At 47.4% G+C, this 24,909-nt stretch overlaps 1 protein-coding gene across 4 annotated transcripts in view; it reads left to right on the forward strand.

The window, feature by feature from the left end:
• FRMD4A (FERM domain containing 4A) overlaps nucleotides 1–24,909 on the forward strand; it is a 289,469-nt gene that overhangs the window by 213,109 nt on the left and 51,451 nt on the right. For all 4 annotated transcript variants that reach the window (XM_019543681.1, XM_019543680.1, XM_019543679.1 and 1 more), the window contains exons 8-11: nucleotides 3,475–3,558; nucleotides 11,752–11,817; nucleotides 12,013–12,070; nucleotides 13,811–13,897. In XM_019543681.1, the coding sequence (XP_019399226.1) occupies nucleotides 3,475–3,558; nucleotides 11,752–11,817; nucleotides 12,013–12,070; nucleotides 13,811–13,897 (295 nt within the window). The remainder of the gene's footprint in view (nucleotides 1–3,474; nucleotides 3,559–11,751; nucleotides 11,818–12,012; nucleotides 12,071–13,810; nucleotides 13,898–24,909) is intronic.

The raw sequence follows: 24,909 nt of genomic DNA on the forward strand, positions 1-24,909 counted from the left end.
GGCTGCTTACTGAGTTTTGGCAAGACATTAAGGGCCACATGACAGGCAGCCCAGGGAAGATAAATATCAATTTTCTAAAATTTTAGGGGCCCTGAGGGCCGGACAGAATGGCCGGGCGGGCCGCATCCGGCCCGTGGGCCGCATTTTGCCCACCCCTGCTCTAAGGACTTGTGTATACTGTACTGGCAGCTGGTCTTTTGGAAAATGGGTCTAAACTTGTCTTGCACTCTCTCAAGTCTGCGGATTAACTCCAGAGCCCCAAGTTCCCCCATGAACCCACTTGTACCCCTTCTCAAACCAGCAGGACACCAAGGGCTTGAGAGGAGGCATTGAGGACAGGCCCGGAGCAGCGTCATAGGCAAACTTTGAATTCTGTAGTGTGTCAGCAGACTCAGGGCAGGACATGCTCAGACCCATCCTCGCAGCAACGTACCGCTGCCTTGATAAAGACAAACCCTAAGTAAGATGCTGGAAAGTACCAGGTTCCTTTTGAACTGCTTTCTTGGAAGATCAGAGCATATTGCTAGTGTTGCTGGGATGTTTCCCTTAATTTAATCCTGGTAGATTAAGGGCCTGATCCAATGCTGATTAAAATCAGTTAAAAAGCTCAAAATGGCTTTTGTTTTAATGTTGCAAGATCAGGGCTTTAGACCTTAAACTATAGTGATGGTACTAAACCTGAAATCTTCCATTAAAACTTTTGTCTCCAGGTTTGGGTAACGAAACACCATGTAGACAGCGCTTTTAAACCACTCCCCAAACAGTCAGCCTTTGTTAGGCTTTTTGAGTCAGGAAACCTTATGCTTTTAGAGGAGATCACAAGAGTATCCCCCAGCAAAATACTCCCAAGGAACTGGAGGGGGGAAGGGAGCGTACTAATTTACCCCTAAGTAACATTTGAAAATAATATAGATGTTCCTGCAGATTGTGATCTTCCACAATTATATGTTGAGTGTTCATTCTGTGTAATGAAACGGCGTTTGAGCAATTAGGACTCATTAAAGGATTACAAGAGCTAACCTGCATCATTTCATATTACACCATAACATGGGCAGTTGTAAAATACTGCATGCACGATAGCACCTTCTTATACAAGGACCTCCCTTCTCTCATTGCCTCCCTTTTATTCAATGTCATTAATTATTAGGTCACTAAGAATTTGGAGCTTTGGGCAGCAGTTACAGTTGCAGCTGACCGTAGCTACTCCAAAAAGCTTCTGCATCTGCTGCAACCCAATGGCACATGCAACCTTGCTTAAAATAGATTACGGCTATTTATCATGGTCCGCCTGCAAAGCAACTGGCAAACATCAAACGCTCTCACAATGTCACCCAGAAGGAGGTGGGTGATACCACCAATGTATAGATGAGGAAGTTGAGGTGGAAAGGTTAATTGACTTGCTAAAGTTCATAAAAGAGTCAAGATTAGGAACTTTCTAATGCCCAGGCGAGTCAGTCAGTAGTATCTGCCCCACCTGCCTTCAAGGTGGTTAGCTGACCTCTGTATGGACGTTCATAATCTAGCTTCATATTGTTATTCAGTCTTTTCATTCAAGATGTCAGACTCACCTAGAGGCCTGGGCTAAACCCAGACTGCAGGGCTGCTCACGGTCTGGATCCAGCGTGGGCATGAGTGCAGCCACCATGGTCACTGTGCCATTGGCAGCAAGCTGGGGTCTGTATGTGCTTTCACAGGCTACCACTGCTGCTTCTGGGATTTTCCCAGTCCCTCAAGGACAGTGAGTCACACCACACTTGTCATATCTGGCATCTCTTTGGCCTCGCAAAGTCTGATTTTGGAACTTCCTTTTTTCCCAGGCACATCACGGAAACATCTCAGACTGCTCGGTGTTGATGGCAGAACTGAAACAATTCTTTTTTCTCTGGGACCAACCTAAGCACCAGTGACATGTCAGGTGGAGGCTGGCTGTTTCTTGGAGAAATTATATTGTGTAGCTTTTTCTAGCTTTTCACATGTCAAAAATGGTGCTTAGGTGGGTATCTGGGAGCAGGAGACTAACCTATTTGTTGCAAATACAGCAAGCAACAAACATTTCTGTCTATTCATCCTGTCCAAGCAAAATGCAGAAACTCTATTGGAGCCCGAGCCAGAAACTCGGGCACAGAGCTCCCTCTCAGTGCCCAGCTTGCAAAGCCACAGGGCTTGAGGCCCTCTAGCTTTAAGTATCTTCCCCTGCTGGATATCCAGTGAACCAAGTGGGGCCAGGACCTGGTGGTTAGAGCCTTTTGCTGGAAAGCAGGAAATACAGGTTCAGATTCCCTCTGGGTGAAGGGAACTTTGAACTTGGGTCTCTTTGCTCTCCGGGCAGGTACTCGAACTATTGAGATGCAAGGGGAGAGATTCCCCACCTCCTGTTTGCAACCCAGACTGATGCCCCTGCCTGGGGGGAGTAGCATCTAAAACCCATGTTAATGCCCTGAAATGTCACTTCTGCAGGTAGAGTTAGCCAAGCCCATGTCACCTCCCCACTGAAAGGTGGAACTGGATGTTTGCCTAAGTATATACAAATAAAACAAGCAATTCCCTCTTTTTCTGTTTTCCTTCCCAGCTCTTGGAAGAAGCAGTGTTACTTCTAAAACTTTTAAAATGTACTTCTGTGCTTGGGGAGGGAGGCAGGAGCATAGGTGCGCCTACAGCTATTCCACTGCCCTGAGTCTCCCCTCCGCCGATCAGCGTAACATAGCTATCATGGGAGGTCACTGGTCGATGGAGGGGGACAGGACCAAACCTCCAGCAGCGAGATAATTGCTGCCTTTGAATACATCCAGGGGGGTAAGCGCCAGGGAAGGAAAACTATTTAAATTAATGGACGGTTTTGCCACAAGAGCCAGCGTGGATAATCTGGCCACAAATATTTAGACTAGAAATTAGAAAGACCCTAGCCATTGGAGCAGTCAGGTCTTAGAAGAGTTGGAGAACGGGGGGCAAAAAGCCGACAGAGGTCAGCACGTTTATGTAAAGCAGTGAGAGGGCTGGGGGATCCAGGCATATGCTCCTAGATGGCTGGATCCATTCAGGACATAGACCTGAATGGATTGGGGGGCACATATGCTGCATTTTGCATCAGGCCAGGACTGTTTAAACAAAGGTGCCTTGTGCAATCATAGCCCTCTTTTCCTCCCTCCCGTGCTCTTCTGTCCATACGAATCTACCCACAGAGCTGCTCCGTGAAATGGTAACGTTGCGGTTTCTACATCCTGAGACAATGCACTGAAAGGAATAAATGCAGCCATCTGGAGAGCTCCCCTCCGATTGTGATAATGGAGGGAAAAGTTACTACATGGCTTTAAGATAAATAAATACGGGGAAGAAAGGAAACCCCAGTGCACTTCGCTAAAGAGGAACAGATGCAGAGCCAGAGCAGCCAGCCAGCTGGGTAGGGTCATATTAAATATTGTGGCTGTGTTCCTGTAGCTTGATCCCCTCTTTGAACTCTATCTCTCTCTCTTTCAGCAATGAAATTGTAAGGAGCGAATTAAAGAAGCTTCCAGCTCTCCCAACACCAGCACTGAAGGAGCATCCATCCTTGGCTTACTGGTAAGCTATTTCTCTGTATAGATGCTTCTCATCCTCACCTCCGCTGTGAGCCAACCCTGTCTAACAATGTGAGAACAGGACCACAGTCCAGGAGCTCCTGACTTGGCCAGTGACTTGCTGGGTGATGTTTGTGAAGTTGGGTTTGCCGCTCTGTACCTCAGTTTCCCCCTCTGTTAAATGGGTGCCTGACCCACTGGGAGGTCAGTGTCCCAAGCTGTTCCCCTGACTCACCCAGAGAAATCCTACTCAAGTCCATGCGCCTGGTTTGCTGCTGTCTTGAGCCTTCTTGAAGCCATTTGCAGTGGTGGAAAGCGGTTATGGCATTTGATCAGGTTGCAACAGCAGCATCTTACGCCCACTGTGCTCTGTTTTTACCGGAGTATAAGCAGGCATGCACCATGCAGGATGGGGAAGACACAGGCTCTGGAACTGCTCATATGGGTAAACGATTACTTCCTGAGCATGAACTAATTGATCTCTGTATGGGATCCCCAAAGCCCAAGGGCCTGGCTCTCCTCTTATCTTGGCCTGTGGGTATTCATAGGTTCAGAGCAGGGATCTGTACAACGCTTGGACTACATCAAGCAGTCTCCGGGTGCTATGAGTTGCATTGTTTGTTCATCCTTCTTTCTGTTGCTTTGGAAACATGATCTGTTTGCGCCTCGCAGCAGATGCAGCATCTCAGTTGAAGTCAGCCTGCCCCCTGAATCCTTTCCCCTCTGTCTGCTCCTCCCCTCCTTTTCATCTGTGCAAACAGGAGAATTAGTTTGGGGGAAAGCCCTGGGTTAATGCTGAGATGCACTGATTTGCCTTTCTGTTGGTGACCCTTTCATGTCTGTCTTTAAAGCATTAGGCTCCAAGCAGCAGGGGGGAAGGGAGGAAGGGGAGTGCAGTCTTCTTATCTGCTCCTTTAATTTCTGCAGCCTGGTAATTTGATGATGGCAGGGAATACGGTTTCCATTTTGAGGTTTCTGATCTCTCTTCCCCTGCGGGAGATCTCTCCATTTTTCTGAGCCAGGCTTCATCTCCAGAGTCAGCTGTAACTGGTGCAGCACCAGGGGATGCTTAATCTCTACAGGCATTTTCAGCTCATCAAGAGAGGTTTAGAAACCGGGGCTGTAGCTCAGCATTGGAGGCAGTGGCATGTACAGACCCCCCATGTTTCTCTCCCTCTCCTTACTCTCACAATGAACTAAGCCTTTATGATAAAAATATAGGGGAGAATGCCTAGCAGGCACTGCCTTTTACAAGGCAGAGAGGGAGAGCCGTCTGCTTTCTTGGTCTCCTCTTCAAAATAAGGCCCAGTGCCTTCCATCTCAGCCCAGCCCCACTTACACACGCTTTGCCTTTTCCCATGGCCAGACTGTGCCATGCCAGACCCTGAGCTCCCGTGGATCTTGACAAGCCCCTACCATGATCAGTGTAAGAGCAGAGACTGCAGAGCCGTGGCATGATGACCGGTTTCCTTATACGCATACTCCCTTGGTTTGGATCTTAAATGGAGCCGGGCAACCCAGGCCAGAGAATCTGCTTCAAATACTATTTTATTTACAGCTGTTCCCAAAAAGCACTTCTCCCCCATGAACCTGATTAAGTTCATGCAAGTCATTCATGGGTAAGGACAGACCACTGAGAGCTGCAGGTTCAGGCCCCAGGTCAGAAAGTTCATTGCTTCCCATAACCAAGTGACCTTAGCCCCGCAGCGCCCTTGTGACTCCAAGCTCTTGCCCAACTTTTATTACATTCGGACCTTATTATTTTTTAGAAAAGTTTGTCCTACGCCCCCAAATACTTTTAGTTTTAACACTGGAAAGATGTGAATAATGACTCGGGCCCGAAGCCACTTCCCTGAAACACTGAGTAGACTTTAAATGATCTCCATGGAAGAATGTTTAAAGCTCTAATTGTCTTCTCAGTCCTTATACGCTGCCTCTGCTTCTTTGCATCTTGCTCTGGTTATGCAGCGTAAGGCAATTTCACACTTTAGTCTTCTGTTTGTCTTCCGGTTCATGCTCTGGTTCTTTCTTGTTAGCACAAAGTGATGGGGCGTGATTTTCCAGCGCCGCAAGGATATTTTGGTGTATGCATGTTCATCGGCTGTGCAGTCTTATTTGATCCTTTTTATCCTTCATCCATATATAATGATGTATTTGCATATGTACTCAGCAAGAATGGAAATTCTCGCATGCAAATCATTTTGGATGTCTTTTCACTCCTCCCCTGGCATGGGATATAATCACAAAGGTACATGTTCTTCTTCCTGCGAGCACTGCCTAGCGAACAGAAGGTGGACTACGGGTCTAGACACCAGCGTGATGAGTTCTGAAGAGGTTTTCATAGCCAGAGCTGAATTAAGGCCATCTAGGACTCTAGGCACCACCAGCATAAGCCCTTGTGGCCTCATATCCTGCCATACTACCAAACTAGGATTCCCAGAATGACTTGCGCCCCACGGCACACATTGCCCATGTTGCCGCAGTGTGCAAGTGGGAAGTGCAAGCAGATAGGGGACTGGGAGAGTGGCTGGAAGGAGGGGCACTCCCTCCAGTGCCCTTTCCCTTAGACGGCACTGTGGCCCTGGCTCCCCTCCTTTGAGTAATATGGCAGACTTCAGAATAATCAGAGAAAATCCCCTGCTCCGAGCTGCTGTTTCAGGCTCTCTTCACTCACATGTCACATTTGCAAGCCTTTCTGTTAGTCTGTGATGGCTAGAGGGATGGTGGTGGCTTTAAATGAAAGCTGAGATTCTGGTCCCACCTTCCAACTCCAGAAACAGGGCCCTGAATGCAGGCCTGCCATGCCCATGTCCTAATTTGGCCCTAAAGGTAGGTACCAGTAGCATAACGTGGAGTGGGCAAGAGGGAGACGTGGCCCAAGGGAGGGGTGCCTCGCTCTCCCATTCCCCTCTCTGCTTGCACTTCCCAGCTGTACATTGCAGCAGCAAGGGCAGCGTGTATCATGGGGCATAATTTTAGGAATTGTAATTTCATGGTGGCAGCAGACCTCACTGCTGCTAAGAGGGGAAGTTGGCCCCCTTTTTTGCCACTGCAATCATCAACTTTTGCCTTCCCTACATGGGCTTCAGCAGCAAAAGAATAGGCTGAAAAGTTTCCGCCCTGGAGCAGGAAACACCACTCCTACTCTAGAGAACTACAATTCCCAGAATGCGGTGCACTGCGTGAGACACACTTCCCAGACCGCTGGCTGCCTGGTGGGGAAGGGTGAGAGAGGACTGGCCCAGGCGCTGTGTCTGCACGGGATGCCTCTGGTACATATTCCGCAAGATTGAAACACAAATGCAAAATGCAAAATGAATAGGAAACAGAAAAAGTTTTGCTCCACCTGGCTTTGGTTTTCTGACTGTTTCTATTGTATCTTAAATAAGTAGCTCCTAAACCGGGAGCTAATGTGTGCCTCTGCCCACACACACCCAACAAATACCCAAGGAAATTCAAGGAGCAAAGTGAAGATTGGATTGCCTAGGTGGGATATTCAGGAGCACCCCAGGCTCTCAGTTTGCCAACATCCTCTGGCTTTCAATGGGAGATGTGTTCCCAGCTCCCTTCCTCAGCCCCTTTGAGAATCCCCCCTTAAAACTTAAGCCTCAAACTTCAAGTTAGGTTTTCTTTAAATGCAGTGCAGAACACCACTTCCACGCTGATCCAGATCTTACGTCTGCGTTGCGCCTTGTGCATACAGACACAAAGATAAGTCCCATAAGTCCCCTTGCAGGCAACAATAGGCCTTTGAAAGTCTATTCTCTTGCATGATTTAGGCGATTGCCGTGCTCACCCGACGAGACCCAGAGCTCTCGTAAACACTGCTATGTTTACAGCAGGGAAGGACTGCCCTTTAGCATATGGTGTTACCTGTAGTAACCCGTAAGTAAAAGCCCATGTTGTTGGCTCCATGCTAACAAGTCTCAGGACGGCTATGAAATGCATAACATGCCAGCAGAGATGAAGGAGCTCTGGGCCACAACATCAGAAGAGCTCAGCTCTCGGTAAGGCCCAGAGACCTATGGGCAGCCACTCAGAACAACGCAGGCTGAATCCATCTGAATATCTGGTCCTTATCGCGGGAACTCAGTCTGGCTCCATGCCCTTTCGAAATCCTGGAGATTTGTCTGCCTACTAGCTCTACCAGCTGCTACTACCAGAGCCTGTTCTCAGTCCTCACATTCATAAGAGCTTTATAACAATCCTTGCCTGTAGACTATCATTCACATACAGGTTTAGCAGCATTCACATGGATGTGTACGAGTTGACAGGCGGGCAGTAGCATGTCAGCTCCATATGATTTCCAGGCACTAATGATCCATTGAGTGCCCTCTACAGCCATCATGTATTACGAGACGAGCTGACATCGCTGACGCGGAGGCAATCTGGAGTCCGTGCCATGATGGTCAGGTCAGCAGGTGGCCCCAGACGATGCCCTGCCACTCGCTCAGCTGTCAGGAAGAGTTAGCCCCATAGCAGCCTGAAGAGCAACAGCTGAAATGATAAACCAGAATGTCTGTAAGCTCTGCTAATTCTCATCCTGCCCAGTGAATTATTGTGCTTGTTTTTATTGGCACGTGTCACGGTGACCCCCCGTGCATGGACTGACACAGGAGACAGCAACCTGACCTCTGTGTCTGACGATTTCTTGCATGTGGCAGCAGGAAAGAGAGAGCAGGAAACAAATCTGTTGTGTGAAAGGAGGCCTGCAAGGCAGTGGGCTTTCACAGTGTCACTGATAATCCAGGGTAGATGATTTAACAGCAGTGCGTGAGACCTCCAGAAAGGAGGGTTACAGAGCTAGCTCTCATACATATTTCAAATGTATTTTTCAAGGGAAGGTAAGTATATCATTTTACTCATCTTACTGGTGGGGAAACTGAGGCACAGGGCACTGAAGGGAAGTCCCACAGCAGGTCAGTGGCAGACCCAGAAGTGAAAATACCTTTCTCCTGAGCTCTAGCCCAGTGCTTTGTCCACTGGACCACATCTCCCCAGAAGGCAGCTTTCTAAAGACTTGGCTTTCCTTTGAGGGAGCTGTACTTTTGACTAGCTTTCGCAGCCCAAAGGAAGCAGTGTCAGAAAAGTGTAATTATTTTATCGATTTTAAGAGTTTGTAACAAAAACAGACAGCACGCAGGTGCTTACGGGACAGGAAACAGGGAGAGAGAGCTGTTCCTCACTGGTATTGTGCTGTACAGAGCTAATGCCAGGGATTCATCTCATCAAAAAACTACGAAGAACCAGAACCAGAGCAAAGAACAACCTCTGGGGCCTGGTTCTGCTCTCACACGGGCTTCTGCGATGCCGGAGACAGAAGTGAATCAGGCTCCCATATAATAACCGGCTATGAAGTCATGTTAAAGGACTGTACGTCCTCTCTGTCCTTCTTTACTGCTAGGAACAGTGTTGTCTAGAGACCTTCCAGCATTTGTGCAGTCATGTCATTCAGTTCTTGTTCCACAAGTTAATCTCGCTTGCGACTGTTATGTACCAAAGGCCATAGATGCAGATGTACAGCCTCTGCGGGCTTTGGGGAAGCCACCTGCCCTTGGGGATCCAGCTTCTGGGCGATAGGATTTGCTTATGTTTCATTTACTGAATGTGCAAATGATTGGGTGCTATTTGTCAGGAGAGCTGTCATATTCGTTTCCCCATGGACGCAGCCCCCGAGCGGAATGGCACCCTGGACAGTAGGTTGCACCCTGCTGGAAGACCTCCCGGCAGCACACGTTGGCTTGCTGACAACTTTTGTTATTTTGGCAGGATTAGCGGGGGACGTTGATCCCAAGGGAGTGAATGGGGGAGGCAGTTACTCGCACATAACACATGGCAGGAATGCTAGAGAACAGCTGGCAGTTGCCTACTAAACTCTGACAACCATTCTGCTTGAGATTGACCCTGCCCCGGCCTTGCTTTTCCTCCTTTCCTTTGCATTATTACGGTGCTTTTGCATGAACAGAGGACCTCCTCGGTTCAAATGTCTGATTCCCCCACCTGCATACATAATCTCCCGTCTATGTCACGGCGCTCTCCGCACAGCCCCTCATTGTGTGTCGCAGACGAGATTGTGAACGGCCTTTAGCTGAGCTCTAAACAGCAGGGCCAGGTGAGCTCCTTTGCAACGGTCTGTGGCAGGCTAACAGAAACGGGACTGGGAAGACAGAAGCTGGAAGGCAGTCTTATGTAAGCAGAACTGTTGCTGTGCGACATGATCTGCGATGATTTCCAATCAAGGCCCCGGGGGTCTTGAAGCATCTGAGATGAGCTCATCAGCCTTCCTACCCCACCCCAGCTTGCTCTGGCCTTCTCTGCAGCAGCAGAGAAAACCCGCCAGGCTTCTCTTCCTCCTGACAAGAGTCCCTCAGCCAGACGGCTGCTTCGCCACAACCAGGGGCCAACGTCACCAACTTGGAGCTTTTGTCCCTAGATAGAACAACTTTTGGGGGGGTTCCTAGTGACAGAGTGCCTGCAGTAAGGGTCCTGTATCAGTCTCTGATATGTCATACCTATTCAGTTATCTAGGGACGCTTCCGATGACTTCAGAAGACCGACCTAGCAACTTTTTGAAGTTAGTTTGGCTGATTTCTGCACCGTTGAAGGAGTGTGCTGAGAGGGCTTTAGGATGGAGCTCTGCAAAGCTTCTACGCAATGGTTGCCTATGCATATGCTCGTTGGCTTTCTAATTAGAGCAGCTCAATTAATCGAGTGTGCTCCACGTTCTAATTAGAACGCTCCAGCGTGGCCGCGCTGTCACATTTCTAAATGGCCACAGGACTCGTTATCTAGACCTTATTGAATGGGGGTGATGGTTCCAGGCAGGCCGTGTGCTCTCTGTGTGTGTGCCCTTCTGACTGGCTTTCGTTCTGGGCCTCACTGAATGTGGTTTAGATAAAGTGCCTCATGGCCATTTTTAAATGTCTTGGGGCTTAATACATGTGACGGTGAGGCGTTTTAATTAGAGCAGCTCCTCGGGAACCTCCCTAACCTCCCCACCATGCACCTCTGAGCACATGTACAGGCATCCAGTGTTACAGCCCGTAGAGAGGTGCCCCCAGCACTGTCTGACCTCTTCTAGAGTCCTCTGTAGGTCAGGTTTGGAGGGTACCGAAGTGGTGTAAAGTCGCCATCACCTTCCTTCGCACCGTGCTGGAGTTTTCTGTGTTGTGCCTCCTGAAGGCACAGCAAAGATACCTCATCCTCAATGTAAAGGCACAACGGCTAGGACATTTGAGTGCATATCTGAGGGCCCGACACTCCAGTCACATCAGTATTATACCAGTGTAATTCAGCTGACTTCGTGGGCATTGCTCCTAATTTGCATCGGTGTAGATCAGACCCATTGGAGTTACACCAGTATAAATCTAGTGTGAGAAGAAAAGCAGGCTTGGAGTCTGCCCTCAGGTATATAGGTGCAAATCAGCAGAAGTTTGGCTGAAATTAAAGGAGACCCATGGAAGTGACACACAAACCCCAGCCCATAATTACCCCTGCTGGATCCCCCGTGCTGGAATTCACAGTGTGCGGTGGTTCTGCTGTCTCAATATCCATACGAGCATCAGCAAAGAAGGGAGGAGGAGGCTGTTCAAGGCTGGAGTCGCAAGGCTCGTTCTCTCTCTTTCTTACTCTTATTCTTACTCTGTAGCTGGGGCTAGCCTCAGAAGCTCTGCAAATACTAGGCAATGGTGCATTGTTAATAAGAAGTCTCCAGAATGCTTCAGTAAAGATGAACAGAGGGTTTTGTGCCTCTGTGCTGAAGCAGTGAGGCGTGCTCCTCGTTCGCTTCAGCAGCTTGGGTGACCCAAAGGGCCCTTTGGTTCTGCAAGATGATTACAAGAACCAAGGCAAAATAAAAACCAGGTATCTCAAGGCACTGGGTGCAGGTAGCCTCATTGCACTTATTCAGGAGAGTTATCATCAGGAAACTGAGGCACAAAGGAGAAAATCTGAAGCAACGGATCCTCATTCCCCATCGTAAAACTCAAATCTTCCAGGAAACTTTCTTTGAAATCCATTTTTATTTTCTGGTTCATTCTTGTATTTCTGAAATTATTTAAAATCTCTGCCCAGCACCCCCAACCAGTTCCCTGGGCTGGTAGCCATACTTAACAAAAATGTCTGCAGAGCTATTGCAATCTTCCCTGATTAGCAAGCTGCAATGAAAAATAAAACAATTCTGTTTCTCCCTTTCCAGTGAGGACAGAGTCATTGAGCATTACAAGAAGCTGAATGGACAGACAAGGGGCCAAGCAATTGTAAAGTAAGTGAGAAATGCAAATGCCAGGAGTTTGTATTTGCTCTGTGATATTCTGTAGAGGGCTGGAAATTCTGCATAACCGTATCTCCCGTCTCCCGTCTAGTAACTTTTTTTTAAAGCATGGGCTTTTTCAGGAGAATGTATACACTCCATTCTGCTTCTCAGACATGTGCCTGTCTCTTTTGTTTCGTTCTGCAGTTACATGAGCATTGTAGAGTCCCTCCCGACGTATGGAGTCCATTATTATGCAGTGAAGGTACGTGCCACTGAAAAAAGCCAATTATCGAATTAAACTGACAATAGTGGCAAAACAAAAACCTTAGGCTCCATGTACAATACACTTCACTAAAAGTCCTGCTCCACTTCCTTTGTTAAGACAAACTTGTTTCAACTCTGCAGTGCCTGTTTAGTAAATACAGTTCAGTAAAGGAAAATCCTGTTCTTCAAGATAAAATTCCAGCATCCCCTCCACAATGCTGGAGTGACTGCAGTCAGCCTGCAAGCAGCGACAGGAACTAGTGGTGCCAAAGTGAAGTGCCAGTGGCAGGGTCTGATAGTTTTGGGATACCTGGATTTTGCCCCTCTTGTTGCCATATGAGCAGCTTGCTAGGAGTGACTCAAGGACCTGCCATTATTGGCACCTTATAGATGGCAGCTTCCTGCACTAAATCACTAGGGGCCTTCCCTGGGGCTGATGGTTATTCCCTGGGGCTGATCCATTACCTCTTTGCTGCTTGACCAAGGATGGAGGGTTGTTGTTTTTTCTTTAACTGGTGAAATCAATAAACACAAAAAGGAAACTAGAGTTGCTTTCCCCAAAGCATTTCCCCCTATTCATTGCTGGTGGTGTTTTGATATCTTTTATCTTTCTCTATCTGTACTAGTAGGTTTTTGTATGTACAGGGGCATTTTTCATGTCTCTCTGCAAAATGTCTTTCCCACTTATGACACTGTAAAAAGAATAGTATAGGATGATAAAAATCACAAGGATGGCTTTTCTGATCTTTTCCTTCTATATAAAGAAAAGAGAAGCCGGAAGTCCTATTGTAGGACTCTGTGGGCTATGTTTGGAGAGAGAGAAAGTGGTTTTCCCATCCTTTCTCATAGGACAGGTCACACAGCTTCCATTGACTTCCATGAAATAGGAAAGGACTGATCAATTGGGCTCTGGCACCCAAATCTGCAAGCATTTGCTCCCAGAAGTTGTCCCAGGGCAGTCTTCAAGTTATCATTAAGCATGTAGCTAATATTACCCGTAGTGGGTGTTGGGTCAGACCCTGCAGGTCCGGTCCCCGTAAGATGTAAGAGCTCAGACACGTTCAGCAGAGCAGCTCACAGGTCCTGGGGCTTTGGATCAAACCTGTATGCAGAGTGTAGAAGTGACAGCCAGTTTAGACCTCTTCCATCTTTTGGCTGGATTTGCATTGTTTTTGGTGCTATTTTTTAACCTGCCCTTCTCTGGCACATTAACGAACCAGATATAATTTCACGGAGGGTTCCAATTACCTACATCACAAAGAGGCTCATATCAGATGTCATCCATTACTCCATAAAATGGCTTTACTGCAAAGTCTTTGGGGTCCGGGCCTGTCAGACCTTATCACTTGGTAGCCTTCGCCTCACATTAATGTGGTGTTTTGTAGATTTATGTCAAAGTTCTCCAGCATAATTCAAGTCAGCTGGGCTATTCTCTTTCACCGGTCTCCAATCTCCGAGGCCAGAGGGAATAAAGTTGAGACTAATTTGCGCAAGGGGTGGGGAAAGGGAGAGGATGAGCCATTACTATAGGAACTAAGGGCTGTGCTTCCATAGGGATACTTTTAGTAGCTTTATGACAAAAGCCAGGCATACTCCATTTGAGGATATGAGGACCTCACAGAGATAATTTAGCAGTATCCATGGTCGGGGATGATCCCTGCCCCTGAATAATGGACTAGGGAATCAGTAAGGATCTTCCCCTTTCATACAATATTATTCCTTCTACTTTATCTCCTAGGACAAGCAGGGAATTCCTTGGTGGTTGGGACTTAGCTACAAGGGGATCTTTCAGTACGACTACCATGACAAAGTGAAACCAAGAAAGGTAAGTGTGTACTTCGCTGTGCCATTTGACCCTTTTCTCACCACTTGTGTTATGGATTGTTCTGATGTTCGAAAGGCGGTTGAACGCTGGCACTGATTCCCATCACTGATTTACAAGGATGATATGGGAGGTGGGAGGTGTATCTCCCAAGGCTGCCTGAGGAAGCTGACAGCCTGAAGTAGCCCCTGATTTATTAAAGTGCTGCAGTGCGGTGAAAAATTGTGTCATAAATGCTGCTTTGAATCCCACAGTCATCTGGTTCATGGCCCAATCCTGCAAAAGGTTCAAGAAGTGAGAATTGAAGACCTGATCCTACAATATGCTCAGCACCTTCAGCTTTTATTATCATCAGTAGGAAGTGATGATAGCACTCTAAGAGCTTGAGTCAAAGCTCAATAGCCCAGGCTATAAATGATTAGGCAGAAGGCAGGGTATATTCACACCTTATAGTTTAACTGAATCAGCAATGCATAAGTTTTCATAAGCATTAACTTTACCAGATGCTGAGAAGGAACTGATCAGAGATCAGATCAGAGAAGAGAAATGGGCTGACATGCAGATAAGCGCAGTTCTTCTCCTCCTTACTCAGAAAAGCCCCAAACAGCAAATTTTGAGGGGAGAGAAACATTAATTTGATATGCTGATATATTAATGGCTCAAAGGCTGATACCAGTCAATCCAGGATAGGTAGAAGGCAGGGCAGGATGGCACCTTACAGACTACCTGGTTCAAAGAATTATGAGCTATTGGAGGTGACAACCTGTTTCATCAGATGCTAGAAAAGGACTCAGGACAGAAAAGCTTCCTAACGAAAGGCAGGGACATTTCTCCTCCATCTCCATCCTGTTTAGGAGCTTTATGGTGAAAAACTCCTGAGTATGCCTGTCGATTATTCTAAAGCACAAGCTCAGCCTGTGTTTCCAGTGCCACCCTATTCTGGGTCTCCACTGAAATTACTCAACTTGATCCTCCTTTGAAGCCCAGTTTGCTGAAACCATGTACTCAGCACTTTGAAATATCAGGTCTCCCAAAAGCCTTTCAGGGTAGATGCCCAAAAAATATGGGTTCCTAAAACTATGAGTCACTTTGGTGAATAGGGCCAAGAGGTTTCTATAACATTGGCTTCAGCATCCTGGAATTTCTTCTGGAGCAAATGTGTTGATCGGCTGAGCTCGTTTTGTCAGGTAGACTCAAATTTTCTGTGGTTATGCACCTGCCTTTCTCAGTCATCCCTGCCCCTGATGGAAACCTAAACAGCTTCCAGCACTCAGTCTCAGACTGGCAGGGAAAACCAGCCAACAGTATTTGTCATACCTGGGCAACCATGAAGACATCAGGAGGGAAGCAACAGGCTTCAGGCTGGCTTCCACATGGGAATACAAAGCCAGGCTGTCCAGAACACGGCACAGCACATCTGCAGATGCAAATACCTGTGCTAAATTAAAAATTGCCATATTTCTCAATACATTGATTCTTTGCCAGCTGGCTGTCCTGATTACTCATTGTTTTCCTTCCGTGGACATGTTTCAGCAGAATCCAACTTTCTCCTCTTCTCATGTGCAAATTGACTGCTGGTTGATGATCACAGGTTTCTTTTATGATAAACTGGAAGGAGGTGCCTACTGAAAGATAGAAAACTTGAGACTTCTGCTTTTCTGCTGCAAAAATCAGAATGTGGGAGATGCATTGGTTAAATGAGGCTTTCTATCTGCTGGGAAGGTGTTTACACAACATATTTACATCAGCCTAGATACAAGTACAGATGAGCTGCATTAGGTAGGGGAAATTGTTAACCCGCAGGGCGCTCATGCAGGCAATAGGTACTTTGCATCTCTTCTATGATACGGATTTGCACCCACCCACACACATTGCCATAGAATCCACCTCCAAAAGTTGGACTCAGCTGCAGAAGTGGTTCCTCGAGGGCAAATAATGCTCTGCAACAGCCGGCTTGCCAGGACCGGATTCAGGCCCTGGGAAACTTTGGGGGTTCTTGCTTCTCTGGTCAGAAGGGTTGCTGCAGTGGGTGAACGAAGCGGGAGAGAAGCTGAAGAATCAAGATCAGTCCCACTGACTGCTCTTGAGTGAGTGCACCGGCTCCTTTGGAAGAGTCAGGACTCCTTTCTCCTCAGCCTCTGTATGGAGGTCTCTTCTTCCTTCTTGTAGTCTTCCCTTTCTCCTTGCTCCCTCCACCTGAGAGGCCCCAAAAACCACCATGGACACCGTCCCACCTGCCGTTTAGTTCTACTTCAGCAAAGCCAATCTCTCAGTTGTATGACTCTCCCAGCCTTTTCTCCAAGCAGGCATCAAACATTGGCTGAGAATTTTAATTTAATAGTGTTTCCACTGGGAATCAGTTTTTACCTTAGCAAACTGGCAATTTTGCAAGAAATCAATGAAGACCAACAGAATGGTGCAGTCTTGTGTATACAACATGGGAAAACGTTGTGGATTAGTGGGATTGATCAAAAATCATTGGATGTCTAATCTCCAAGCTAGAATTAATCCATGGTTTCCACCAGCATAACCCAGAGACTACCTGAAGAATCAAGGTGGGCTGATTAAGCATTGCTATGTTGCATAGGTCTTGCAAACCTGGCCATTGGTAGAAGACTGCCCCGAATGGACTGGAAAAAGCATGCACAGGGCATTTGGGAATGCATTGTAGATCCTGAAGGCTATTTACGCTCTACAGGTAAAGGCTGCACAGGTGGTAGGACTCTGGTTGGAGCAACCTGAGCCATCACTGAGGTGCAGGTTTTCGATTTTATGCTGCACCCATCACCATGCCACCTGCAGGATCTGATTCATCTCTTTATGCCACCAGAGGCTGCCTCAAGCCTTTCATGTGCATAGAGGGATTTTTAAAAAAAGCATTGAGAACTTTCTTTAGTAAAGCTGTAAACACAAAGCAGAGTTTGGTGTAGGAAGGGCTACAGTCTATGGCTGTGCTAATCTTTATTATTTAGTTTGGGCACCTTGCCAAGACTGAGAACAAATTGAAAAATTACAATGGAAAAAAAAAATCTCCCTGGAATGTGAACAGGCAGAAAAGTATGGCAAGGAACCAACTAAAACCAAGAAATGTATATTAAATGCATTATAAAAACCTCGCTTGTCTTATAAGAGGAATTGTAATGTTTTCCTATTATGTCACCCCAGATAGTTTTTCATAGTTATTGTATTCCCAAGTAAAACTGTAACCCACACTGACTGGCAGAGCCTATCGCAAGTGATTCCATTAGCATTCAGTGAAAACCAGCTTTTGAGTACGTCGGTTGTTTGTCTGTGGGATCCTAAGTAGGTTTGTCAGCAAGTCTGCTGAACTCAGAGGGGAAACTTCAGGAAGACCAGGGGCCAGATCCTACTCTCACTCATTCCCTTTTAAATCTAGGGTAACTCCGTCATCATCATTGGTGTTGCAACCGAGATCGGTGTCTGGCCAAATTATGGTGGTCATGGCGGACTATTAAATACTGACATAGCCGTTAATGGACTCTCAAGCTATAAGCAGTGAGATGCTTGCTTTTTTATACCCATCCTGATTACTTTTCATTTCACAGGGAAATCCAGACTAACAGAGCTTTTATACCCCTTCCTCCTCTGCTTTTCTTCATTGTGCTTGAGGCCAATGGCTAGCTCAGAGGATGGGCAATCGGTTGTGACTGTTTCCTTCTGCCTGTTACCTGGTCACATCCAGGCCCGGCTTGCATTGGCTGAAAACGACCATCTGGCCAACTAGTCACCAGTCTGATAAATGCAACCGATGGCCTCAGTATATTCCTCATGGCCAGAAATTTACAGCAAACAAATCATCAGTGGACTTGCCGTGATAGGCATAATCTGCATGCAGAGGTCATCCCTCCTTCTGGTTGTCCCTCTGGGCAAAGATGCATTGAGAGAGTGGTCTTGCGTCTGGGGAAGCTTTCAGTAGGGATGCTGGTGCAGCATCTGTTCCACATTTAAACGGAGGATTTGAGTCCCCACGGTTCCCAGAATCCCAACCCGTTTTTGACGTTTTGGGTTCTGAAGTTTTGGGTTCTGAGGCCCTTCTCTGCTGATAGAGGGGAGCAAGGTTTTCCATTGCTTCACTAGCTCTGCCCATTCTCCAGGGATTCGAGTAGCTCTTATTTTTCCTGAATCCATGATGACACTACCACCAAATTATGTTGGGCCTGATGTTCAGCTAGGGTAGATCACTGCTGCGGAGCTGCGGCGATTCCCGTGAGTTATGAGGGAAGAGTCTTTGACTGGCATTTTGCTGACGTTGCCTGGCAGTGAGAATATGGAGAGCACAGAAATGACCAGGCCATTGAGTACTACAATGTCTGTGAGTGGCCGGTCTGGATTGTACCCAGTCTTGCAATGACAGCTCTGCGGTATGTTCCAAGCCCTCCCAGCAGCATTCGATCAGGCACAAGTGGCATAGCCCATGGCTAAATGATAATGAATAGTGCACGCTTGAGTAGCTGTAGTAGCTATAGGCAAGGCTCTGTTGTTCTAATGAAATATTTCCACTGTTTTAAGAGCCCAAAGGCATCCTTCAATACACACAGTTTAATAGTTTTAGTAAACAATTAACTCCAAGCTGAAGAGCAAATGATTAACAAAGTCAGCCAAAGTGTTTCCATATGGCCTATAAACAGACACGGGGATCTTTTAGCTGCTAGCTGGAAATAGGATAGGCTTGAAGGAGAGGCATGTATTCTGTGTCCCCTCGCTCCAGCTGAGCAGGGGACAGTGGTATTTTAGATTTGCCTGATAAGCTTAGGATATTAAGTAAAAAGATATTTAGCTGAGATACTGCCATAACCTGGCATAGGGTGTTCACAAAACTCTATGAATTCTGCTGGATTTCCACCACTGATGGCCAAATTCAGTTATCATCAGGATTGATATAAACCCAAAGTAAATGTACTGAACTTACTCTCCATTTCCATCAGTTTGATTGAAAACAGAATCCAGCCCTCAGGCTAGGTACAGACAGTCAAAAAGCCCAAGGCTGAATCAATTCAGACTTTGCAGGTTAGTCTAAATAGCACAGATTAAATTGAGTGATGTGGACAGCATGGAGAGGGTGCAGAGGAGGCCACTTGCATGATCAGGGGACAGCAGGGCAGGCCCTACGAGGAGAGGCTACGGGACCTGAACCTGTTCAGCCTCCACAAGAGAAGGCTGAGGGGGGGATCTAGTGGCCTGTTACAAACTAGTTGGGGGGGATCAGGCATTGGGGGAGTCCCTGTTCCCCTGAGCACTGCCAGGAGTGACCAGCAATAACAGTCACAAGCTGGCAGAGGGGAGATTTAGGCTAGACATCAGGAGGTGCTACTTCACGGTCAGGGTGGCTAGGGTCTGGAACCAACTTCCAAGAGAAGTGGTGCTGGCTCCTACCCTGGGGGTCTTTAAGAGGAGGCTGGATGAACACCTTGCTGGGGTCGTCTGACCCCAGTACTCTTTCCTGCCCATGGCAGGGGGTCGGACTCGATGATCTGCTCAGGTCCCTTCCGACCCTACCAACTATGAAACAGAAGTAAACAGACATTTACCTTTGATTCAGGAAATGCAGCCACATGCCTGCAGTAACTCAGGCCAGAAGCTGGGAGGGCGCTAGATCATGGCTCTCTGGCATGTAGCTAGCATGGGCTATGTGTTCACTTAATCTTCTTGCTGCCCCTGAGGTCTCTGGGATTTGCAGTGTACAATCGCAGCAGCGGGACTCTGCAGGGTTGCTCATCACTTCCTCTTCCTGCTTCCAGGTGCCTCTGGGATTTGTAGTCCAGTTGTAGCCTGCAGGAAATTTGAGCAGGTGAAGGGGTGCGTAACCCCCATTCCTGGCCCCAGACTCCAGCCGGAATTTGTCTGGGGGCACAGTGCCCCCCTGCTTGCAGACTTGGTTGCATCCCTATCTACGCTTGCCCCCATTCCCCTTGTCAGCCAGCCCTCACTGCTCCAGCTAGGGACCAGTGGGGCAGGGCCAGCCCTACTTTCTTGAGCAGACAGCCCAGCCCAGGGCTGCAAAGCATGCTGGGATGCTGGGGGACTGTGATTTAACTTAAACCAGGAAGGGGTCTGGGACAGAAGTTGCATAAACTGGTTTGACCCAAATCATGTAAGCCTGATACTACATTCAACCGGGTTTATCTTAAACCAGTTTCATTTTGAAACTGGTGTGTGTGCGCTGAGCTTCTGTTCTGTCGCAGGTTTAAACCAGTTTCTGATCACTGAAGCTAGTTTATGTGCAGCTTCTGTCCCTAGCCTTAGTGTGTAGCGGTATCTAGCAAAGATAAAATCGGTGGTCCTGCGTGTCCCAGAACTGTCAAGGCTGAGCAGAAAAGTACCGCACTCTGCTGTCCTTTTGCAAGTAATCCACACCCAAACTGTGTTCGGGAAGAGAGACCTTGCTGTGTGACCTCGGGGCCTTATCCAGACAGCAAGGAGCAAACTGAGAGCTCTAACTCCACAGGAAAAATGGGCTGTTTAGACAGAGGAGAAATAACCTAATTAAGAGCTTCTTTACTGTAGCAGAAATAGAGAAGCACTTCATTTTAGGGCATAGGGAAGTGTTGTCAAGTCGGTAATTGCTGTGGCTATGTGGTAAACCTTGATTTTCCTGTGGTGAAGGAATGACAGGCCAGCAACATAAACAAACACAACATAAAAAAGACGGAGAAAAATATGCAGACTAACGAATGGTGCAGAGAAGGTGGACCGGGAGCTTCAGTTCATTGTCCCATCACACAAGAACTAGACGCCAGTTAGTGAATTGAAAGGCAGCAGGTATCAAAGTGGATAGATCGTGTGCGGGATACACGAGGTGTGTGTCTGGAGCTGAGACTCATTGCCGCGTGGTGCCACTGAGGTCAGAAGCTGAGAGAGATTGAAAAGATATTCAACATTTATGTAGCTGCCAGGATCATCTGAGTTTACAAAAGTGCATACATAGTAAAGGAAAAGTAGGATTTTTGGGAGGGGATCTAAACCTTTGGGCTTCAGCCTCCTGTTCGAGAGGGTGAGGAAGGCAGTGTTTTCAGGAGATGGGTACCCCCCCAGGTACAGTATATATAAAATGCCTTGATCGGTATAGTACTGAATATATGTATTTGGAGGGCACAGACCTTCCTTTAAAGCAGGGCTATCTAATTGGTGGCCCATGGGGCACATTCAGCCCCCGATGAGTTAAGCGGTGCCCCCCGCCATATCCTGGTCCAGCTGCTGCTCCCCACTTTGCCTTTTGCTGCTGCTAAAGCCCCTTCCCCCAGCGTCCACTGCCTGTGGGGTGAGGGTGCCTGTGGCAAGGGGCTTGGAGAGATCTGGGGACCCTTCATTGGAGAGCCCTATGGTAAAACCAGCATCAGCTTATATCAGAAATTGGACATGGCCTCATGGGGTGCTTGGCATTTTCCAGGAATGGCAGCATTTCCTGTGACTATTGTAAACATTTTTGTATTACAAGAAAACATTAAAGATCTCTAGTGTACAAGTGATCTGGGGGAAACAAAGCATTTCCAGGAAATACTGCTTTAAAAGGCCAGCAGAGTCTCTGTGGCATTACTCTAGTAAATTATGCATTGCGATTAGCTCTTAGTGAAAGGCTACCTGCTGACTTCTAGTGTTTAGATGCACTTAAATCGTCCCGCTGCTGATCCTTTCTGCATTTTGGATTGTGGGCTTGGCCGTCAGGTGGTCTGCCCTTCAGGCTCTGAAAGGTTTTGCATCTTACAGAACAGCAGTCTTTTTTCTTTATTTTAAACCTGGAGCGATGGAGAGAAGACACAAGACGTAAGTGAGGTTGTCCTTGCCAGATTATTCCACCTTGTCACACAGCCCGTGGAAAGTGTTTAAGCCTTTAGTCCACGCCAAATCATATGAGGGACCCTGCAAGCCACTTATCATAGGTCATTTAGTAGCAACTGCAGTGCCAGAACTGCCTTTACTGAAGTCATTTATACAAGACCATGATACATGAGAGACAAGTAAGCCAGGGCAGAATGACTCCTGGCCCAAGCAGAGCTTGAAATCTCATGAGACTGGGTTTTTGTCTTGAGAGATTCAGGACTTCCAGCATCTGGGTCAGTCAGAAATCCCTCAAGAATAGTTATTCAGAAGCAAAGCTATCTTTTCTGACCCTGTGGCAGAGTCCCAGTCAGAGTTAGTTCCACATACGCATTTGCCATTTGTCACGACTAGGCCAAAATTAGTTGACACTTGTTAATGGATTGCCATCCACCACTCTTACCTCAGGTTTGCTCGAAGCTGTCCTGCACTAGGATTGCTCTTAACCAGATAAATAAAGGTAAAGTGCATTAATCCATAGCTAGACTAAGGAAGAGGGCATGAATACAGGCGTGCCAGACACAAAATGACCATGGGATAGGCAACCGCACAGCCAAACTTTCTGAACACAAGGCACTCCTGAAGTTACTCTCAACCTGGGGTCGTGATTCTCAACCAGACCCTTTTCAAGATACCTGTGAGTGCTGTACAATATTTGCCCAGGCAGGTGTGCAAACATCATTCACAAGATAGACACAGAGATTTCAAATAGGAAGCCATTAGTGTTAAAAGCATTCTGACTGTTATGGTCTTTCTGAGCTCTTTGCAGCAGAAGAATCACGCTAGTATTTTTCAGTAGTCGAAAAATGAGTGAAAATTAAGAGCTACCATTTTTGGAGGGATGCCTTGAGTCTGTCTGAAAAGGTTGAGAATTGGGATTATTCTGGGGCATCAAGAGAGCCATTTTTTTCTGGCAGTGAGGGGTCTGGCATTGCTGCTGGCTCTGCTGTGCACCCGCTCTCTTGATGAAAGTCTCCAGGGGATTCACTCCCCAAGACTCTTCATGCAACTTTCTGCAGGAATATGCTTTCACATGGAGCAGAGCAGTACAGTTCTGTGACCTCCTGTCCCAGTGAAGAGCTTAAGACCAAGGCTTACATTAAGTCTGTGTGTCATCCCGCTGGTGGAGAGGACCATATTCACATGCTTGATCCAAGGCTGAATGGGTAAACACAGCAGCCAACTGGTGCATAGTAGTAACCTCAAGCAAAGCATGGTGAAACAAATTGGGCATTTGTGAGCTGGAGCTGGCATAAAGATTACAACCTGCACTAGTACTCACAAAGCTGGGCAGACAATTTGTGATCCTCTCCTCTGCCCACATACAGCTCACAGTTCGCAAGGCCTTGAGAGTGAGAAGTGCTGAGCATCCCTTTCTCTAGATAAAGCCAGTGGGAGCTTCAAGTCTTCATCAGCTCTGAAATGAGGCCCCTAAAGTATAACTATGTTGGTTTGTTTCTTTTTTATTTCAATAGGAGAGGATGAGAATTCATAGGAGATATAACTTGCTTCAGTTTTAAGAGATTAAGAATAGGTGAGTCAGAGATATAAGGATTAGAGAAAAGAATGACCTCTCTCTCCAGGCATGCCCATCACTGTCACATCAAGACATTATATATTGATATTTGGCAACACATTATATATTGATATCTCAGCAACACTTCAAGTCCGTGGTTAGTGATCAGATCCCCATTGTGCTATGCACCGCCAGTACCTAGTCCAGAGAGCTCACTACCCCCTTGCCACACTGGCTAAAATTGCTGGGCTTCATTACATGTAAAAATAATGTTTTGACAAAATAACTGCTCTTTTCTCTGTGATCTGATGCTTTTACTCTGAGCCAAAGAAACCCTTTAAAATGTAATAAGGAATTGCCTCTCCACAATAGGAGTGAGCATACAGTGCTGGTTATATAAATTCAAACACAACTTTTATTTGATCAGGCCAAAAATGTTGTTGAGATAATGTGGTCTCTTGAAAAATGCAGAAAGCAAAAAGGATCACAAGTTGGACAAAGCTATGTTTGTCTACTTGGCAAAAGAAGAGACCCAGAGCCTGAAGGTCAAAAGCAGAGAGATATTAAGCGAGGATTACTGACAGACAACTTAAAGGTCCAGTTAACAACGGGTCTTTTACATTTCAGGGATAAAGGGGAAAGGCTTCTGAGCAATTACTCAGTGAAGTATTTTCTTCTTCTAAATTATGTCACACAGAAAATATTATATTAAAAAAATATTCTGGTAAAAGCCAATCCTGGTAAAGCTACCAGAGAAGGAGTTTGGATCCAAATTCTTCCCAGTTTACTCTCACTCATAGCTTGAAAAAGACTGTTTGTGTGAGTGATGCAACACAAGACAGAATACAGATTTTCCTCGCTTTATGCTGTACATGCATTCCTGGAAATCTGCGCATAAATCGAATTCACATAAAGGGAACCCAGTTTATAAGGTAACAAATAGGGATACGTTCCCACGGCGGTGAGGTAAGGAGGGAGTGAGGCTGGGGCTAGGGAAGGGGTGGGAGGAGGGGCACGGCGCCGCCCCATGGCTGCAGGCAGGTGGCGTTGGCCGCTCCTGGGGCTTCAGTGGGGACTAAAGTGGAGGAAACTGTCAGTGGGTGCAGGGTGTGGGGTGGGGGGGCATGGCTGTTGCTGCTACACGCACCCCAGGAGGGCTGCAGTACTGCACTGGGCTCTTCCCGCGGGGTGCAGGCCCCTGGATCTGCATGCGGGGGGACAGCAGGTTGCTGCTGCAGCCTGGGGCTGGCGGCGGCATTAGGCTTTTCCTGGAGCTTGTGGTGGGCAGCAGCCTGCTCTCATCCTGCGTGCAGATCTGGGGGCGCACCCCCCCCCAAGAAGAGCCCGGCACAGCAGCAAGACCCATGCCTCCCCCCACCCCACGCACCCATTGACAGTTTCCTCTGCAGCTGGCATCGGCCATTCCCATTGCAGTCACCCCAGGCCCTGCTGCAGTGGCCCTGGGAATGGCAGATACCAGCTGCCTGCAGCTGCTGGGCTGCACCCCGAGCCCTCTGGGGCTCCACTTGTCCCCACTCACGCCAGTCCCTGGGCTGCACCATGCCATAGTACAGGCAGGTGGTGTTGGCTGCTCCTGGGGCCACTGCACCAGCAGCTGAGGTGAGCAGGGACAAGCTGTGCAGTGCCCCATGCCCCCTGGACC

Source organism: Crocodylus porosus, unplaced genomic scaffold (assembly GCF_001723895.1).
Source record: "Crocodylus porosus isolate Cpor-Errol unplaced genomic scaffold, CroPor_comp1, whole genome shotgun sequence".
Taxonomy (NCBI): Eukaryota; Metazoa; Chordata; order Crocodylia; family Crocodylidae; genus Crocodylus; species Crocodylus porosus.